General features: G+C 40.7%; 1 protein-coding gene across 1 annotated transcript; it reads left to right on the top strand.

Moving 5' to 3' along the window:
• The first annotated feature begins 599 nt into the window (after window positions 1–599).
• umodl1 (uromodulin-like 1) lies at window positions 600–16,541 on the top strand. Its single transcript, XM_061086542.1, has 17 exons — window positions 600–675; window positions 950–1,192; window positions 1,466–1,624; window positions 2,281–2,408; window positions 2,681–2,867; window positions 4,791–4,931; window positions 6,506–6,778; window positions 9,338–9,595; window positions 10,266–10,378; window positions 10,516–10,726; window positions 11,264–11,401; window positions 11,486–12,489; window positions 12,590–12,729; window positions 12,911–13,147; window positions 15,105–15,261; window positions 15,768–15,852; window positions 16,354–16,541. The coding sequence occupies exons 1-17, from the start codon at window positions 600–602 to the stop codon at window positions 16,539–16,541; spliced, it is 3,738 nt and encodes a 1,245-aa protein (XP_060942525.1).
• Window positions 16,542–19,501: the final 2,960 nt, after the last annotated feature.

Consider the following 19,501-nt stretch of genomic DNA (forward strand, 5'->3'; position numbering starts at 1 on the left):
TGGCAGGGAAGTTCTCACTCCTCCTTACTTGACATTAATGGCTGACACAGGCTGTTAGTGCCAGCAGCATAGCGAGCACTACCATGGTTACCTGTGTGGAAACCAAGTCATTAGAGACTTTGACTCCTCCCATGCCTCATCTCGGTCTCCCTGGCATCATAAACATGTTTACTGGCCCTAATACTGCCAAAAATCTATAAAATGACAACTTGTTCATCCTGCAAAAGAGAAAAAAGGCTTTTTCATTGTACACATCATGTGAACCAAAGGCTTTTTCACTCTGTGATATACAGATATACACTTATCATTGAAATTATGGCAATGTAGGATATGAAGTTGTTTAAGTCCTTTCAAAAATGAATGCAATTTCAGTACAAAATAACTCCAGATATTAATACGCATCTAATTCTTACTCACTGGCTGCCATGATTTTGTTGTCCATCAGGGACTGATGGTGCAGCGAGGGGAGGAGGAAGACAGAGCCACAGAGGATTTGGTCTTTGAGTACACCCTGAACAGTTAGTTAGCGACATCTCAAAGAGAAACATGAACGTACAATGCGGTCGTTAAATATAGTTTTGAGTTTCTGATCTGTGAAAATGAGTTGGACGTTCTCCATCTGGGTGGCGGCGGCTCTGATGGCTCTTTGTAGAGGACAAAACATTGGCTATGAAGGTAGGCCTCTATTCAGATGACAGATTAACATGTAACTAATGCATCTCCATTACAGATTATGGTGTGTAGGAGTAACCATACTAGTAGTATGTATACCTTTTGCTTTACCCATACAATTCATTTTTAACATATAGTTAGGCATGTGATGTAATACTTTCTGAATGAGTCAAAATCAAGGTGGAGTTTTGGAGAGATGAGAGGTCACAAGATGTCATTAGGCAGCCAGAGGCTAACTACCAAGGAAGTTAAATTGACAAAATATACTTTATTCCAGGAAATAGTCTGTCTCCATCTGGCTACCATCTTTGTATTCACAACGAGACAAGGATTGTGAGTTACCTGGTGATGCACAAGGTTCCATATACTGTGATAAACATCTGTGGCGGCTGGCTTCTCTGGAGGACATGTGAAGTGACTGTCTACAAGATGGTTCCTCAGACAGAACACAAGACAGTGATGGAGCTAGTCACCAAGTGCTGCGATGGCTACGTACAAGTCGGTCGTTACTGCGCCCTGCGTAAGTGTATCCAACATTTATCCATGTCTGTGTGTGAGGATAAGAGAAGAGCACTAATTGTTCTGTTTACTCACAGATTTCAGTTGTTTTTGTGCTTGTAATATTTGATGATATAACATCATTCGATTTTGGGCTGTCAGACAAGCGATCAGCGTGACCTTTGGGTGTGTGTTGCTGTGTGCGAGGCACCAGATGGAAGCACAGAAACTACACTGCAGCAAATATCTCGCTGCTAATATATGGTCTGCAACCTGTCATTTCCTTTCAATGAAGCTGTAAACAGGACTGGAGAGCTCATCGCCAAGCCAGGCTCATGTCCAACTGCAGATGGACATTGTCCCATACCAGAGGACTGTGTGTGGGACATGGACTGCCCAGGCTGGCAGAAATGCTGCCAGAGACTGGGTCGCTCTTTCTGCAGTCAACCTTCAAGTTAGTGCACATTCCTAAATGATTGTTATTCATTGTCAAAGTAAACCGCCTTGTATATTTTCTTTGGTAAAGTCATATGTTAAGGGATACAATTTTACCCAAACCACAGTGGTTTTAGCTATGCAGACAGTGTCAGACAGTATATCAGAGGTTCGCTGATTAACTGAATGTTAATGTCCATCATATTATATCAAAAACCAACACAAATAAATTACATACATTACTGCACACCAGCTACTGTATCTGGAAATTATGATGGTATTTTTAAAGGAGAAAAAGGGAGAAGGATTTGTGCTTTTTTTGCAGCAATGACTGTCATTTCCTACTTCTTCAGCCTGGTTTATTTGCTGTAATGTTTGGGATGCAATTTATATATCTGGTTTTATTCCAAATTAAGTTTGATGGAAATTTTGAAAGTCTTTGATCATTTTACATAGAAAAATACATCATCTTAAGTTCTTAATGGAAACTAAGTTTTCATGATCAAACAAGTAGTGGCAACATTTTCTGCTAAACACGAGAAAGGCCATACTTTTGACCTTAAGTCTTTTGACCTGCCTTCCATACTCACTATATTCATCCATCCCCAGATACCAAAAGGCTATAGTGAGAAAATATGGCTTATTCTTTGTGATTACTTTTATTGTAACTTTCAGGCTCAGCTAATTATTCTGTGAATGGAGAATACCGATGGAATGCAACAGTCACGGTGAAGACAGATCACCAGCAACTGTTGTTCCTGGATAAAGGACTTCTGAATCACACACGATTACTACATGCAATGGTAATACTACCTCAAATATGTTGAAACAAACTCTGCCACAAACCTTGTATGTATGATATCTGTGATACGACTATATGCTGTGAAGACCTCTTGGCCAGTTATTGCCACTATTAATGTCACAAGACCTGGTCAAGTGATGCTGTTTATTGTCAGATTACACTATAGAACATATACCAAGGTTTCATTAGAGGTTAGCTATATCAGCTAAATCAGGATAGGATTAATTTTATTCGTTGTTAAATTAGTTTTTTCTGTTTCTCTACCTTTAATAGGTGACTGGAGCTTTGCAGCCTGATGAGGTTTCAGTCCATTACCTCAGCTCGTGGCCTGTGCATCCATACAGGACTGCAACGTCACTGCTGATAGTCTGCAGCTCCACCCTGTCACTGCACAGTGTCACATCAAAGCTGCATCTGCTCCTGAAACACATACAAGAGGTGACATCTGTAACGGTGGAAGGTGAGAAGGCTCGACTGTGTTTTTCTCCGTGAAGCTGCACAGGGCTTTTTTTTGTCCTTCAGAGAAATGACATTCTTGCCGTGTTGAGAATGATTCATTTTGCAGAGAACACAGTGTTCAGGAAGAAATGACTCAGTCGCACCACAGTTTCCTTCTCCCACCACTTCTATGTGAGTGGCAGTCAGCTGTGGGATGTTTCCTGCAGTAACGGAAAATAACACCAGAGCAAGTGCAACACACACACACAAACACACACAAACACACACAAACACACGCACACACACACACACACACACACACAAACACACACACACACACACACACACGAAAGGACAAGATATTAATCATGAATCTGGATCGGTCACACTTGTTATATTTGCACAAAAAACACAGTCACAAGCTCTCCATCACAGAGACACACAGACACACATCACACTGCCTCTAAAATGTTTTACAGGTGATTTCCAATCAACACAAAATCTTATTTAACCTTTTATGCCAAAATGATAATGTATCATTATTGTCGGTCAGTGAATGAAGTTCACCTTGCTCATATTTACCTGAGCACGTATAATCGCAGAATAAACGTATTTCTGTTATGTTTATGGCTTTTGTTTAATGTCATAATACTATGCATTATAGTCAGATTTGACATTACATCTTATAATTATTACTGCTTATCCAAAAACAACTATATCTCATCAGCATAAAGTTCCAAGTCTTAGGTTGGATTATTTGGCAAAATTGCAAAAAGGTGACTGGACACCTGGACACCAAATGTTTATTGGGCAGCTGTAGTACTCTTGTTGCTATTATTATTATTATTATTATTATTATTATTATTATTATTATTATTATTATTATTATTATTATTATTATTATTATTATTATTATTATTATTATTATTATTATTATTATTATTATCTTGTTTCACCTGCCAGGAACAAAAGAGCTGCTTGCTTTTCTAATTGCATATTGTCCCAGTAAAAATAAGCAATTGAAAAAGGATACTGGTAGAATTCCGTAACAATGTCTTATGGCTGAAACTAAAATAAATCTTTATCAATATGATTGAAGGAGAAACCTTTCGATAAAAATGGCACAGTTCATGACCTAAAGCAAAATGATAATGAACAGTCAAATCAACCAGAGCGTTATATTCACGTTAGCTGGTGTCCAATGTTATCTGAAGAAAGATCAAATATATTATATACCCTAACCTTTAAATATGGTTTCACATTCATCCAGATTTTTTGTCCTTTGTCTTTCAGTTGCAGTGAAATAAAAACAGTTTACGAGATTCTCTGTAATAATGACTTATAAACCTGGATCACAGCAGCACCACATTATTCTGTCCATTCAAGCATTTGAGCTTCTGACACTGAGGATGATGTCAGAGAAAAATGGCTGCCGTGTGTATATGGGCTACACAAAGTGTCCGCTGATGTGTGTGGGTTGAAGACTTCAGGAAGTGATGACTGCGAGGGATTTTCCACATTTAGTGAGCGTGTTTCTGTCAAGCCGCTAAACCTTGGGGTTACAGATCCCACACAGCTCTTTACATACTTCTGAGACTCTATTTTTGGAAAAATCTCTGCACATCTGAATGAGAGACAGGCACGTCTGAGGGAGTTGCAAATGGAGAACAATGAGAAGAACTCCCACACACTGTCTCATTTACTGCTGAAATATTAATCAGTTACCTGAATCAAGGTCAGATTGACGGAAACACTGTTACCAGTAAATATTTCAGCAGCACGAGAGACAGTGTGTGGGAGTTCTTCTCATTGTTCTCATACTCTCAAGACTTAGCTCTTTTATTTAGAATGAGGAAGAACAAACATGTGTTACTGTCCTATGATTTGCACTGTATGTATGTAACTGGAATTCCAGTCCACCCTTTTCATGTGTCTGTATTTGCAGACGTAGACGAGTGTGTGCAGTCTGTTCTCCATCAGTGCTCCCCTCAAGCACAGTGTAACAACACAGTGGGATCCTACCAGTGTATCTGTCACCAAGGATACAATGATGTTGAGCCCAGCAACCCTGGAGCCAATTGTACAGGTGAAACAGAGTTTGTGTGCGTGTATGTGTGTATATAACTCATGTTGTGGGAACCTAAATCCATTCACACAGTCACATTACAGAGACTCCTTTGCTCTTTTTCAAGGGGACTGAAGTTCCAACAATGTAAATAATTACCTTTTAAGGTAAAGCCATGTTTTTAAGTTAAGTTCAGGTTTAGTTTAGCTAAGTCTTTTGATTAGAGAAATTAAAGTATTTGTTATGCTTAAAGTTAGAGTGACTCTCTGTGAATGTTCTTTTGTCCACGTATGTTAGCCCTGCAATACCCTTGCGACCTGTCGATCCCCCTACCTCTCACAACATTTAAACTGGGATTGGCTCCGGCTTCCTTGACAACCCTCAAAGGATAATAATATAGATAATCGATGGATGGAGGGATGTGTGTATGTGTGTGTGTTTCTGTGTGTAAAGAGGTTTAAGAAAGGACAAGTTAGGGAAGTGTGGACATATTGACTCATTCTCACTTTCAATGAGCAGTTTGAGGTTAGACTTAGATTTGAGTGGGCTGGGATAAGGGTGGGGTTTAGGCATGTAGCTGCAATGATTAAGTTAAGGGTAGGGGACTATAGGAAATGCATTATATCAGTAAGTATCTTCACAAAGGGTATGTGATTCTTTATCCAGTATTATCAGAAGTGTACATAGGTAACTGGACTTGCTGGTGGCTCTTGAAGACCCTTGCTTCTTGTATGAGAGGTGAAACAAGCAGTTCCAGAAATACAAGTCCAGTGGCCTATGTACACATCTCTAACTCCTGAATATACAACTATGTGTGTGTTGATAATATATAATTATCATTCCTCTGTTAGTGGCGGAACGTGGGTTGGTGCAGTGATTAGCACCTTTGCCTTTCTGTGAGGAGTTTGCACGTTCTCCCCATGTGTGTGGCTTTCTCCAGATAACCTGTCTTCCTCCTGCAGTCCAGTTAAATTAATTGGAGAATGATTGTTGGTCTACCCCCAACTCACCATATATCAACTTCTATGTAGGACTATAGGGCTATATACTGAGCTCATTTAGTAATAATACTTTAGCTAAAAGGCAGATAGCAGCCTCTACAGGTTGGTGTCTTCTTGCTGCCTTCTCCCCCTTGTTTCTCTGTGAGCACAATGCATGATGGTATATATTGCTCAGTGAGTGACCATTGGCTTTACAATACTCTTCAGGATGCACTTTGGGAAACAATGAGTCCACTATAGGGTAGGAAAAATGTCCCTCAACATTCGGACAGCACAACACAATGGCTCACTATTTATTGGATTAGTGAGAGGACACAGCCTACCTTTGTTTGTGCTGTGATGGGCTGGTGACCTGTCCAGGGAGAATCCCTTATCCTCCTCAATCTCAGCTCAGTTTGTCTCAAGCCCACTTGTGAGTGAGCCTCAAAAGGATTAGCGGTATAGATGGATGGATTTACCTGTTGGTTTATGGCAGTAAGTTGATCTGCAGTGGCAAGTTTAAGATCAGCAATAATACAACTTTTGTTTTAAAACTATGATGTATGGATCGAAGGAACATTTCTCATCATTGATCTCTGTGCTTTGCTCCTATAGCTGGTGATGGTGTGTGGACCAGCACAGAGACCCCGCTGACCCACCTTCCACCCATGACCACAACCTACACTCCAGCCCCCAACACCACACAGGAGCTTCCAGGCAGCAGCACCACTGTTACCCACAACTCCTCTGAGATCAGCATGACTACAGCTCTGAGTAATACAAGCTCTGTCCCTTATAATTCATCACATGCTCTGCAGTGGATGAGCTCTGCACCTTACACCAGCATGAGCTCAACTGAGGAGTTACCTCTGCCGACAACCACATGCTGTAAGAAATATTTATTTGTCTTTGTCAAGGCTGTGTCGACCTCTAAATTCATTATTTATTAGCCAGAGTAGGAATGTTGTGTCCCAATGTAAAAACTAGCCCTATTCTTTCTTTCGATCAGTATTTGTTGTCTTGTTGATTTAAGTATCTAATTATAGCCTGATATTTACTATACAGACAGGGGCGGGTCCAGAACTGGGGTCAGCGGAAATCTGATTGGCCTCTGAAGGGCCCCTGTCCTATCACCTTTTTAGAACTACACAATTCAAGATTTTTATTGTCAAATGCATAGAGATAACATGAAGCAGTCGCTGGCAATGAAATACTTGGGTCACCGGCTCTCTTCAAGAAATGCTCAGTAATTTCAACCAAAAAATAAAATAAAATAAAAATAGAAATAGAAATAGCATAAAATAGAATAAAATAGAATAAAATAGAATATCAATAAAATAGAATATCAAAATTGAAAATAGAATATAAATACACTCCTGATCAAAATCTTAAGACCAGTTAAAAAATTGCATGAATTTGCATTTTGCACTGTTGGATCTTAGGAAGGTTCTAAGTAGAGCTTCAAAATGCAAAAAGAAGAAATGGGAACAAGAGATGTGTGCAGGCAATTTATTGAAAACAACAATTTAACTCAAATAGGCTGTTCATCAGCTGATCAAAAGTTTAAGACCACAGCCTTTAAAAGCCAAAATCTGTGCAAAAATTTGGATTCCATGTCATTTCCTGTCAAGCAATCACACTGTGAAGATCTCTTGATGGCAAAGGCAAAAAAGCTCACCGTCTTTGAACGTGGTAGGATTGTTGAACTGCATAAACAAGGCCTCTCACAACGTGCCATCGCTGCTGAGGTTGGACGCAGTAAGACAGTCATTTTGCATTTCTTAAAAGATTCTCAGGGTTATGGAACAAAAAAATCAAGTGGTAGACCCAAAAAAATCTCACCGGCGCTGAGCCGGAGGATACGAATGGCTGTCTGTCAAGACACGGGACGATCCTCGTCCCAAATTAAGGCCATTACTGGTGCTGACTGCAGCCCAATAACCATCAGACGGCATCTGCGAAAGAAGGGCTTCAAAAACAAGAAACGTCTTCAAAGGCCACGTCTCCTTCAATGCCACAAAATTGCCCGTTTAGACTTTGCAAGGGAGCACCAAACATGGGACATTCAAAGGTGGAAGAAAGTTTTATTCTCTGACGAGAAAAAATGTAACCTTGATGGTCCTGATGGCTTCCAACGTTACTGGCATGACAAGAAGATGCCACCTGAGATGTTTTCTACGCGGCACAGTGGAGGGGGCGCCATCATGATCTGGGGTGCTTTTTCCTTCAATGGAACAATGGAGCTCCAGGTTGTGCAGGGGCGTCAAACAGCAGCTGGCTATGTGGAGATGTTGCAGCGGGCATCCCTCATGACTGAGGGCCCTCGTCTGTGTGGTAACGACTGGGTTTTTCAGCAGGACAATGCTCCAATTCACAATGCCCATCTGACCAAGACTTTTTTCCAGGAGAATAACATCACTCTTTTGGACCATCCTGCGTGTTCCCCTGATGTTAATCCAATTGAGAACATTTGGGGATGGATGGCAAGGGAAGTTTACAAAAATGGACTTCAGTTCCAGACAGTGGATGCCCTTCGTGAAGCCATCTTCACCACATGGCGCAACATTCGCACTAGCCTTTTGGAAACACTTGCATCAAGCATGCCAAAACGAATTTTTGAAGTGATCAACAATAATGGTGGAGCTACTCATTACTGAGTCAGTTTTTGACACTTTAATTTCTGTTTTAGGAGGTTTTTGTTTTTTTTTGAGCTGTGGTCTTAAACTTTTGATCAGCTGATGAACAGCCTACTTCAGTTAAATTGTTGTTTTCAATAAATTGCCTGCTCACAACTTTTGGTCTCTTGTTCCCATTTCTTCTTTTTGCATTTTGAAACTCTACTTAGAACCTTCCTAAGATTCAACAGTGCAAAATGCAAATTCATGCAATTTTTTAACTGGTCTTAAGATTTTGATCAGGAGTGTATCTAAATATATATCTTTACAGATGAAGAAAAAAATAAAACAACAATAGTTCAATTTGTGCAGTAGTGCAAATATTCAAATATGCTTATTACGGTGCTGGTGCAAATATGCAAATATGCCAGGGTGCTGGTTTGGTGGAGTTAGTGGAGTTCAGAGGAGTTTAAAAGACAATGTGGTTGAACAAGGGAGAAGATACATTTTTTTATTGAATGATTGGTGCTTTGTCAAAGCTATGGAGCTAACCGTAAACAGGGGATGTCTTAAATTTGCACCAAACTGTATTAGGAGTTGTTGGACGTATAATTGGGCCTTCTGTGGACATTGTGGCCCCTTTGTGGCCCCTGACTTACAATCCGCCCCTGCACAGGCATGACAATAGTATAACAAAATTTCACTTAAATCTGCAAAAAGTACACCAGCATATCGCCCAATAAATGTCAAATATATTAACTCCAATGAATAAATCATAAACCTGTTAACTACCCCTATCTCTCCCCTCCTACCCATCTCCACCACCTTCCAGCTCCTCCCAGCATCACCACCTTAACGGTGTTTAACGTTACTGGAACCTCCCTCTGTGTGTACTGGTCCAGCCAGTTTCAGACAAACCAGACCTACCGGGTTGTTCTGAGGAAGGGGTCAGAGGTCATTGACCCTTTGGAAACTCATCAGACCATGATGGAGGTGAGGGGACTGCAGCCTGGGGGGCTCTACAACGTCACTGTCACACCTAGTGCCTGCGGAGGAGAAGGGGTCACCCAACATGTATTGGTCAAGACAGGTAAGAACTGGTTGTTCCAGTGGCTTTGACCTTCCAATGTCCTTATTTACTATATAGGCTACATTGTGTCATGAATTCAAAACTTACAGCAAGTTATTGTTAATATAGGTCTTATTATATTAGTTATGGTAAATTTCAAACTCAAACAAGTCCTATTCACCAATTCACACAGACATTTATCCGAGCTCTACTGTATGCTGTGCTTTGCTATCACACATCTACATTCACGCTCTGACAGAGTAGCCCAGGAATATTAGGCAAGCAGAATGGAGGAGCTGGGGATTGAGTCAACAACTCTCAAGTTGGTGAATGATCAGCTTACCACCTCAGCCACAGCTGTAATATAAACGAACAGCTGTTAAGTTGCTGCTGTAGAGTGAATATTCAATTTAAGTTTTTTTTCTTATTTTAGTAGTATGTTTTTTTAACAGAAGGATGATTTCCCTTAGCCACAGGAGAAGGCACTTTTTAAGTTCCTTTCTAAATGAAAGGATGCAGCCACAGATTCTTACCCCGAGGGGATGGAGACGCAAAGTGATAAAAAAAATTCCCTTAATGACTAATGTGTGATGAAGGAAACCTTATTTAACTAACAGGCCCAAGGCTGGTGAGACAGCTGACATTTAGTTGTGGAAAGGTTAACTGTGCAAAGTAAGGCTTTTCTTTACAGATGCTCAGACTCTTGACGCCACAACTCGACTCACCAACATCAACTTCACTGATGACCTGCACAACTCCAGCAGCCAGGCCTACAAAAGCCTCACTGCCAGTATCATAGAAGAGGTAGGTGCTTTACAAGGCTCATCTTATGACGGAATGTGAGCTTTGAAAAGAATTTCACACACTTTAAACATGAACATTTCGGCTAGCTTTATTGTTTCACTCACTCAGACTGATGCACTTATCTCTGCCATAAACAGATCTACCAGTCTCTGTCTGAGGAAATGAAGCTCTTGGTGAGGATTGAGATAAGGAGCTTGTCAGCGGGCAGTGTGGTGGTCAACTTCACCCTCACCCTCAACCTCACCCCAAGCCAAGGCCTAGACATCAGTAATGTGTCCCTGGCTCTGCGTAACTCCCTGATGAACAGCTCCAAATACACTGTGGATAGAAACAGCACAAGCATAACTGGTACGTTCTTTTAATCACTGTTCTAAAAGCTTTATATTTGATTGGGTTGAGAATGGTCTTAATGCAACTCGAAATTAAATTAAATGACTATGGTCACTGGTCATAGGATACACTGGAACATTCTTTATGAAAGGAGATATTGGTAAAATGTATTGATGATGCAGCCTTGTGCAGCCTTTCACAACTTTCCTTGACCTCAAGACATTTCCCATCAAGGTGAAGGAAAAGTGTAAAAGAAAGGATTCTCTTCTGACTTTTCAACTGTAGCCTAAGTTTGATTTTACACCTCAGTATTTTAGATGAGTTACTCAACATTAGTTATACTCATCTCTGAGTATGGAAAACACCTTAATGATGTCATCGTGGTCATCCTGGTAAGGCCTTGAAGACCTGGATCTAAGGGGGCAGTGGTTAAAAAGACTTGGGCATTTGCCAGGTCCTGGGGGTTTACCAAATCATGCTATTGAGTTGCAGTTACATTTTACAAGTCTTAGAAACAACATCAAAGTTATTGATCCAAAATCATTTGTTTTGTAGATTTTAATGAATGTGAATCAGGGGAAAACGACTGTTCCCAATGGGCTACATGTAACAACAACCTGGGCTCTTACACGTGTCACTGCATGGAAGCGTTTACAGACAACAACCAAGAAAGGCCTGGGCGAGCCTGTCAAGGTATGAATTGATTTTATACAGATCTAGTGAAGAGAATATATATATATATATGTTTTTTTTAACACAGTATCTTGTCTTGTGCAGCGAATGCTTCCTCAGAGACAATGACGGCCTCAACCAGGGATCCAGCTTTAACCACAGTAACAACCACTCCAAACATAACCACTGTCATTATATCAACAAGTGAAATGGTTTCTACTACAGCCACACCCAGTACAGCGGGCTCAACCACTTCTACGGTCATAACTGTCGTCACTCTAGCTACCACTACTCCTGCAATGACAACCACTACTAACCCTGCAACAACAACCACTGCTGCACCAACGACCATGGCAACAGCTTCAACAACCATGACTTCGGCCCCGACAACCACCACTACTGCTCCAGTAGCTATTGCTAAAGCTGCAACAACCACAAATAGTGCCCCAATAACCATGACTACTTCCCCAATAACCATGAATACTGGCCCAACAGCTATGGCTACAGCTGCAACAACCACAAATAGTGCCCCAACAACCATCACTACAAACTCAACAACCACAAATAGTCCCCCAATAACCATGACTACTGCCACAACAATCATCGCTACAAACTCAACAACCACAAATAGTCCCCCAATTACCATGGTTACTGCCACAACAACCATCATTACAAACTCAACAACCACAAATAGTCCCCCAATAACCATGACTACTTACCCTACTGCCCCAATAACCATCCCTACTGCCCCAACAACCATGACTACGACCCCAACAACCAAAACAAACATGACTACACCCCCAACAAACACCAATACTGCAATGACATCCATAACTTCTACTCCTGCACCCACTGTTACCAACACAACTGCTGCTACTGCTACAACCACTTCTTTGGCCCAGAGAACCCGCTCTGTGCAAGGGGCCGTCTCAGTGCAGTGCAAGGTCACTTCCATCACCGTAACAGTTGCCAGAGAATTTCTTCAGAACACCAAAATCAGAGAAAGCGACCTGTACTTAGGCTCGCCGGAATGTGGCGTCAACGGAGGCAATGACACCCATGCCCAGCTGACCGTGGCCTGGGATGAGTGCGCCACTATACTTACACATGTGGGTTTTTCTTTTCTGATGCATTTGCTCTTGCTCTTTCTTTGACTCTACAATTCAATTGCATTCAACCCAATCTGCCTCCAACCTTTGTTGTTTTTAGAATGAAACCTACATCACAGTATCTGTGACCCTGTGCAACACCATGGATACAAACAGCTCATCCAGAGTTCGGCTGGAGGTTCCCATCATGTGTCCCTACATGAAGAGCATGCGTATCTCTGCTGACTTTGGGTCTATGGGGTATGCTTAACCTACTGTCTGTCTGTTATGTTTTTAAAGGAATGATGGACTCAATTGGCACAGCACTGGAGAAAAAATAATAGTATTGTAAAAATGCGATTTTATGTGCCAACGATCAAAATATGCAAGCGTTATACTCAATGTATAAAGCTGAAAATATGTTGTTCTCACCCATCCACAGACACGACGTTATCAAAGATATCATCATAGGCCTGGGGTCGTTCCAGGTGACGGTGCGGCTGATGAATGGGACAGTCCCTCTGCCCCACAACTATAGCTTGTCATCTGAGGACATGGTGGTGGTGGAGGTCAGCCTGAACACCTCCTCAGACCAGATTAAAGTAGTCATCAACAAGTGCTGGGCTACTCCCACCCTGGATCCTGCAGATACACAAAGCTACCCCTTCATTGAGAACAGGTCTGTTTCCACCTCCAGCACAATGTCCCTGCCACTGTTTACAGTTTATATTATTTTATTAAACATATTAATGGAGCTGACCCTAAATACTTAAGACATGAGAGGGCAATATAACCATACCAGCCCCCTGAGATCACTGGGGAGGGTTCAGCTAGTGGGGCCCAGGGTCAAATCTAAACATCAGCACAGTGCTGGAACCAATGGCCCAATGGTACTAGGATACATTTTTAGGGCCCGAGCACTGATCAAAGGTCAGATGAGGCCCTATTGAAATTGTAAGGATTATTATTATGGCCCGAGCACTGACCTGACAGGTGAGGCCCTATTGAAATTGTTAGGATTATTTATTATTATTATTATTCAGGCAAATTAATTGGCTTTTTGAGGGCTTTACCACGCTCAAATTCTTACCAAAATTTACAGAAAGTTGCCCCCCGAGACCCCCGGAACGTGTTCACACTGACCGATCTTCACAAAAATCACTACACAGGTGTATCATGACAAGACAAACAAAAAAGTCTTCAGTTGCAATTGGAAAAACGCCACAGGAAGCCTGCTATTCTGCATTTAGTGGCCATTTTGGCCATATTCCACATTTTTATTTACAATTGTAATTAATATTAATATTAACATAAATAAAGCCACTGCTACCATTGTCTCTCATGACATTTTCCTCATTTTAGTCAGTGTGGAGCTCCCTTCATGTTTTCAAAATAAAATACCGATGGAACTGCTGCCCAGATTTCCATGACAACACTAATTGCTAGGTGGTCTTTGAGATCTAAAAATACCTTCACAGGCTAAAAAAAGGTTAAGAACATGTTCTCGGCTTCATGAGCTGTAAATACAATCTGTGATGTTATATGAAGACTCCCCCATGTTCTAATCATGATGAGTCAAACACAAAATTCTGTATTCAAGCCCAGAAAAAAACCACAGAATACTATGTCTGTTGCTTTTTTTCTTAAATGTGTAGCTTGACATTTAGGGAAACATGCTTACTGTTTTTTGCTGAGGCTTAGAAGATTGATAAAACTTTCTAATACAGTATGTCTGTAGAATATAAAGCCACAGATGCTGACTGTAGCTGCTGCTGCTTTATATTTAAAACTGCAGCTCAGCCTGAAGTGTGGAAGCAGGTCTTACCTGACTCATCTGAAGGTCATGAAATCTGTCTACCAGCACCTCTAAACATCTGTAATTAACACATAATATCATGTTTGTTTTCTTCTTACAGACAGTATGTTTTTGTCATTATTTACACTTTGGCCTTTGTATGGACTATACAAACATGATAATAACATAGTAAATACTGAGCTGTAGACATGCATGCAGGTAGAAGAATGTTGTCACTTTAAACAGCCATTTAACCCTTGTTAAGAGTTTTTATGCTAAGCTAAGCAAACCACGTCCTGTCTGTAGCTTCTTATTTAAGAAAGCACACATTAGATAGGCAACTACCCCCTGGTCTTATATTGCTTTACACTTATATAAGCGTTGCATTAAAAAATATGAATATAGATCTAGGATGACTGGATTACAATCATACAGTTTAGATAGACAACCCATGAGGAAACATTCTAAAGAGGAAAACATCACCTTTGATGGCAAAGCATCCCATAATATTAATTAAAGAGGTTTACAACTGAACAGACAAATGAAGGAAATGGAGGGAGGACCTTTATACAAAATAGCAGATTGCAGTTGATTTAAAAGCAAATCTCAAAAACCATATGGTGACAACAATAAATCCACAGTCAGCCCAGTGCTGTCAATCACTCCGAGGCCCCTTCGATCCAAGTCGCCACAGTTTAGTCCGACAGGTTTTCATGTTCATAGCAAAGAAATAAAATATATTACAACAATCATCTAGTTAGACACAATTTCTACCCACATCAGATGCAGTCATACAAAAAAGACACTTTTGTTTTCATCTCTGACATTCTTCTCTCCACAGCTGCTCCCTTAACACGTACACCGACGTGTTGATGAACGGGAACTACAGCACATCTCGAGTGTCTGTGCAGATTTTCTCCTTCGTCAACCTGGATGTGATCTATCTGCACTGCCAAGTCTACATCTGTGTCCAGATTGGAACAGACACCTGTGTGCCTGTGAGTGCATCCTATTTAAAACTGTTAAGGCACTATCTATCTATCTATCTATCTATCTATCTATCTATCTATCTATCTATCTATCTATCTATCTATCTATCTATCTATCTATCTATCTATCTATCTATCTATCTATCTATCTATCTATCCATCCATCCATCCATCCATCCATCCATCCATCCATCCATCCATCCATCCATCCATCCATCCATCCATCCATCCATCCATCCATCCATCCATCCATCCATCCATCCATCCATCCATCCATCCATCCATCCATCCATCCATCCATCCATCCATCCATCCATCCATCCATCCATCCATCCATCCATCCATCCATCCATCTATCTATCTATCTATCTATCTATCTATCTATCTATCTATCTATCTATCTATCTATCTATCTATCTATCTATCTATCTATCTATCTGATTCATGCATCTCTTTGTTTGAATGTTGAAGATTAGAGGAAGAGAAGCGAAGGATTCTCTTGTGTTTTCTTGCAGGACTGTCGGCAGAGAACGGCTCGATCTATGAACAGACTGGGAACATCTTACGGTTCCTCTGGACCTCTACAAAGACTTTTTGATTGTGAGTGTTTTTACATACAAAGACCAAGTATATAATTTAAATTTTCAATCTTCTATTATGACCTGCGAGTCTGTTGAAAAAGAGGATTCCACCTGAAGTAACGGTGACACTCTCAGCTCCTGCTCTGCCTCTGACGAGCTGAATTGTTATCCAGGCCTTCAGTTGAATGATGACTGGGATGCTGCTCTCTCTAGAATCAGTCTGGAAAGTTAAAGTAGTTTGACGGAAATTATACAATCTTAAAAGCCATGTTGATTAAAATAAATTTGAGATATTTGAAGTGAATTATCAATAACTAATAATTGCATTTTACTCTCATAATGTACTCTAGAAGATTTTATTAAAAAGCAAGCTCAGCAATAGTTTGGTTTAAGAACTTATAAAAACTACAGTATTTATATAATATTTCCTTATAGAGGGTTTTGACCTTTCAAAGCCATTATCCTCTTGACTCTGTATTAACTGATTCTTAACACTCTTATCTTCCTCATGTTCTTTCAGACCACTTGGACCAGGAGTATGACACTGTTCATATAATCGGCTTCTCCTGTCTGGGAGTCGGCTTGGCGCTCTTCTTCATCCTTGGCTTTGTCTGCCTCTTCTACTACCAGAGGAACCGCATCGGACACTACAACTTCAGTGTCAAACCCAAGCAGGAGAACTTCACCTACCTTGTCTTCAACACCTAGGGGTGCAGCAGCAGCAGCAGCAGCAGCACCCCCCACAACCAAAGTCACAGAACCGGGAAACAACTTTAAATATATTCTATTACTGCATAGTCGCCACTAGATGCCACTGTTTAGCAGTTTTCATATTAGTTCTGATGAAAATATTGCAAATCTTTGCACATGGAAAAATAAATGCAGTACAGATTATGTTGTTATTTACCTGCCCACTTTATATATATTCAAATATATTTAAATTATGGTGGTTGTTGTTAGTTTTACACTGAAATGTCAAATATGTTGTAAACTAATATTTAAAAATAAATTTGTTACATATTTCAGAAATGTAAAGTTTTAGAAGCAACTGAGGTAATAATGGAGTTTAAATCTGAGAAGTGAAAACAGGCACATGATGTAATGACTATATTTATATATATATGTGACTATATATAACTACTACACATTGACAGTATGTATAAATGATCATATTCATGAAGTCCAATATCCTTACACTGTGTTCAATAATGTTCATGCACTTTTACTTTTAGCAGCTGTTTTTTTTTTACCATCACACATTCAGTGAACTGTTTGTAACACATCTGAAATATTCATTCTGTTCCTACTGGTACAGACGGTACTTGTGCTGTGACAATAAACCTGTTCTGTATGAACGCTGACACTTGGTGGTGCTGCTGGTTCACTTCTTCAGCTCTACTAATCAATGCAAAATGGCTTCCATGATTCACAGAGACATGTTTACAGTGTTTACAGGAGACAGCAGGAGGTACCGATGTAAGAAGAAGTTTAGATCAGAGCCAAGGTTTGATTTCCATGCATACATGCATGTGTTTGGTCGAGCTGGAAGGGAACAGAGGAGTTATGGTCTATCTTTGATGAGATGAAGGGTTTAGAAGACAATCTCCTGTAAGTCTCCCCCCCAATTCCCACAATCCCACGTTGTTGACTACAGAGTCATAGACGCAGCTCCTGGATCGACGTGGAGGGGGGTGAATACTAAACAGCAGAGGCTTTCACTTTTGAGAGGGGGTCCCTGGAGACCAGTGGCAAAGGACAGCTTACAGCCGTCTGGAGGGCTGCGCACGCCCCACCTCCTAATTAACCCATTCGGATCCACTGTCAGAGGCTTGGCAACCTGTCTCTATGGCAACAGCCCCAGTGTAGGGATGGAAGGAATAATGGATGGAAGGAGGAAGGGAGAGAGGGCATCAGCGATCAGAGTGGAGGGAAAGAGCGGGGGAACTATTTCAGTTCAAACGCTTGAAATCTGCAGAGAATTGATGTTGTTATTAAAGCAAAACGAGGTATGGGTTCAGACTTTGTGAATCAAATTTCCTTCTACCTACTCATGCTTTGCTGCTAATCTACAGTGGATGTCTTTAGATTTGGATCATCTATAGCTCCACAAACACGTTCACACACACAGTGGCCACAGTGAACAACAACCCCTCTTGTTAAAAACAGAAATCTGGCGTCTGGGGAGTGATTCCTGAATTCATAAATCAGCCCCTGGGGATCCACAGGGTGCCTGGGAGGAGAAATGAGCTTTGAGACACGTCCATATTCTGGAGAGCAGCAGAGCCACGTCCCCTCATAATGGCTGCAACATGATGTATGGGTCCACAGGTCTTCCTCTTACCTCCCCCTCTTCCTCACATCCGTCTTCCTTCATCCAGGTCACAGGGCGTCTCTGAGACACAGTCATTCATTATGGTTTACGGTCTGTGTGTGTGTTTATGTGTGTGTGTGTGTGTGTGTGTGTGTGTGTGTGTGTGTGTGTGTGTGTGTGTGTGTGTGTGTGTGTGTGTGTGTGTGTGTGCAGGATGTGCAGGGATCTCCAAGGGCTTTCACTCACACAGGTCATGACTTATTAAACAATCTTACTGTGTTTTTACAGAGTGGCTCAGGACCTTCCTCCAGCTCCCCCAGCAGTGTAACGGATTATATTCCTCAGATATGAGCAATGTAATTAAACCATTCACACACAACCCTGCTCACCTGCTGTGTGACTTATGCTGGTCAATCAATTTCAATGGTGGAATGAATACATTTACTCAACTACTGACCTATCAAAATCTGGGACTGTTTTTATTTTCATTTTTTGATTATTCTAAAATATATTTTACAGGCCCCACTTTTTATAGACTGTTATTTAGTTAGTTGTGCTGGGTTTCTGAAAAATCAATGACATTTTTTGTTAAATTTCAATGAAAAAAAAAAAAAACATAACGGCTGAGACAATTTAGGCCACACATCAATTATTTGTTTATTATCAACCACATCATTATCTTACCTTGGTCCAACAATTCTTCTTTTTAAGTGAAGTGAATGTTCACAGCCAATTTTGTCATATGCATAAAAAAAAACTGTTAAACTCACGTGCAAATCTAAATGCTAATTTATTGAAAATTAGACTGACATTTGCTGCATACATAAATAACCAAAAGTATATATTTGAATGTGAACGCTGTCACTTTGTGGTTGTACAGGAGGACGTGTTGTTTCTCCTTTCCTCACTCCACCGGTCACAGAGTAGTTTACCACAGGTAATAAATCAAAATTAGCAATCACCTCCTTTCCTTCCACTTTACCGTCCATTCCTAAACCCCAGAGAAATCATAGACCCCTCTGTAGCTATTCTATACATGTAGTGGATATGTTTTGCTCATGAAATTACTCTATGTAAAAATGAAAGTAAATAAAATAATCTCTCTGCATGTAGGGTACCACAGTCCTCACAAAGAACTCGTGCCCCTCTTCCTGTTGTAATGGGTTTGTCTTCATGTCATTAAGTGTGTCAGTAGAGCTCGTGGTACAGACGTTCCCTCTGGAACCGAAGAGCACAAACACTGCAACCCAACAGTAGTTATGGTGGGGAGCCCTCTCAGCCCAGTCCTCTGAGTTTTGAATAATTTGTGATGATGGGTGACTCGCTGATTTAGACTGACAGAGTGACAGAGTGTCAA

This window comes from Limanda limanda, chromosome 14, assembly GCF_963576545.1.
Source record: "Limanda limanda chromosome 14, fLimLim1.1, whole genome shotgun sequence".
Classification (NCBI taxonomy): Eukaryota; Metazoa; Chordata; class Actinopteri; order Pleuronectiformes; family Pleuronectidae; genus Limanda; species Limanda limanda.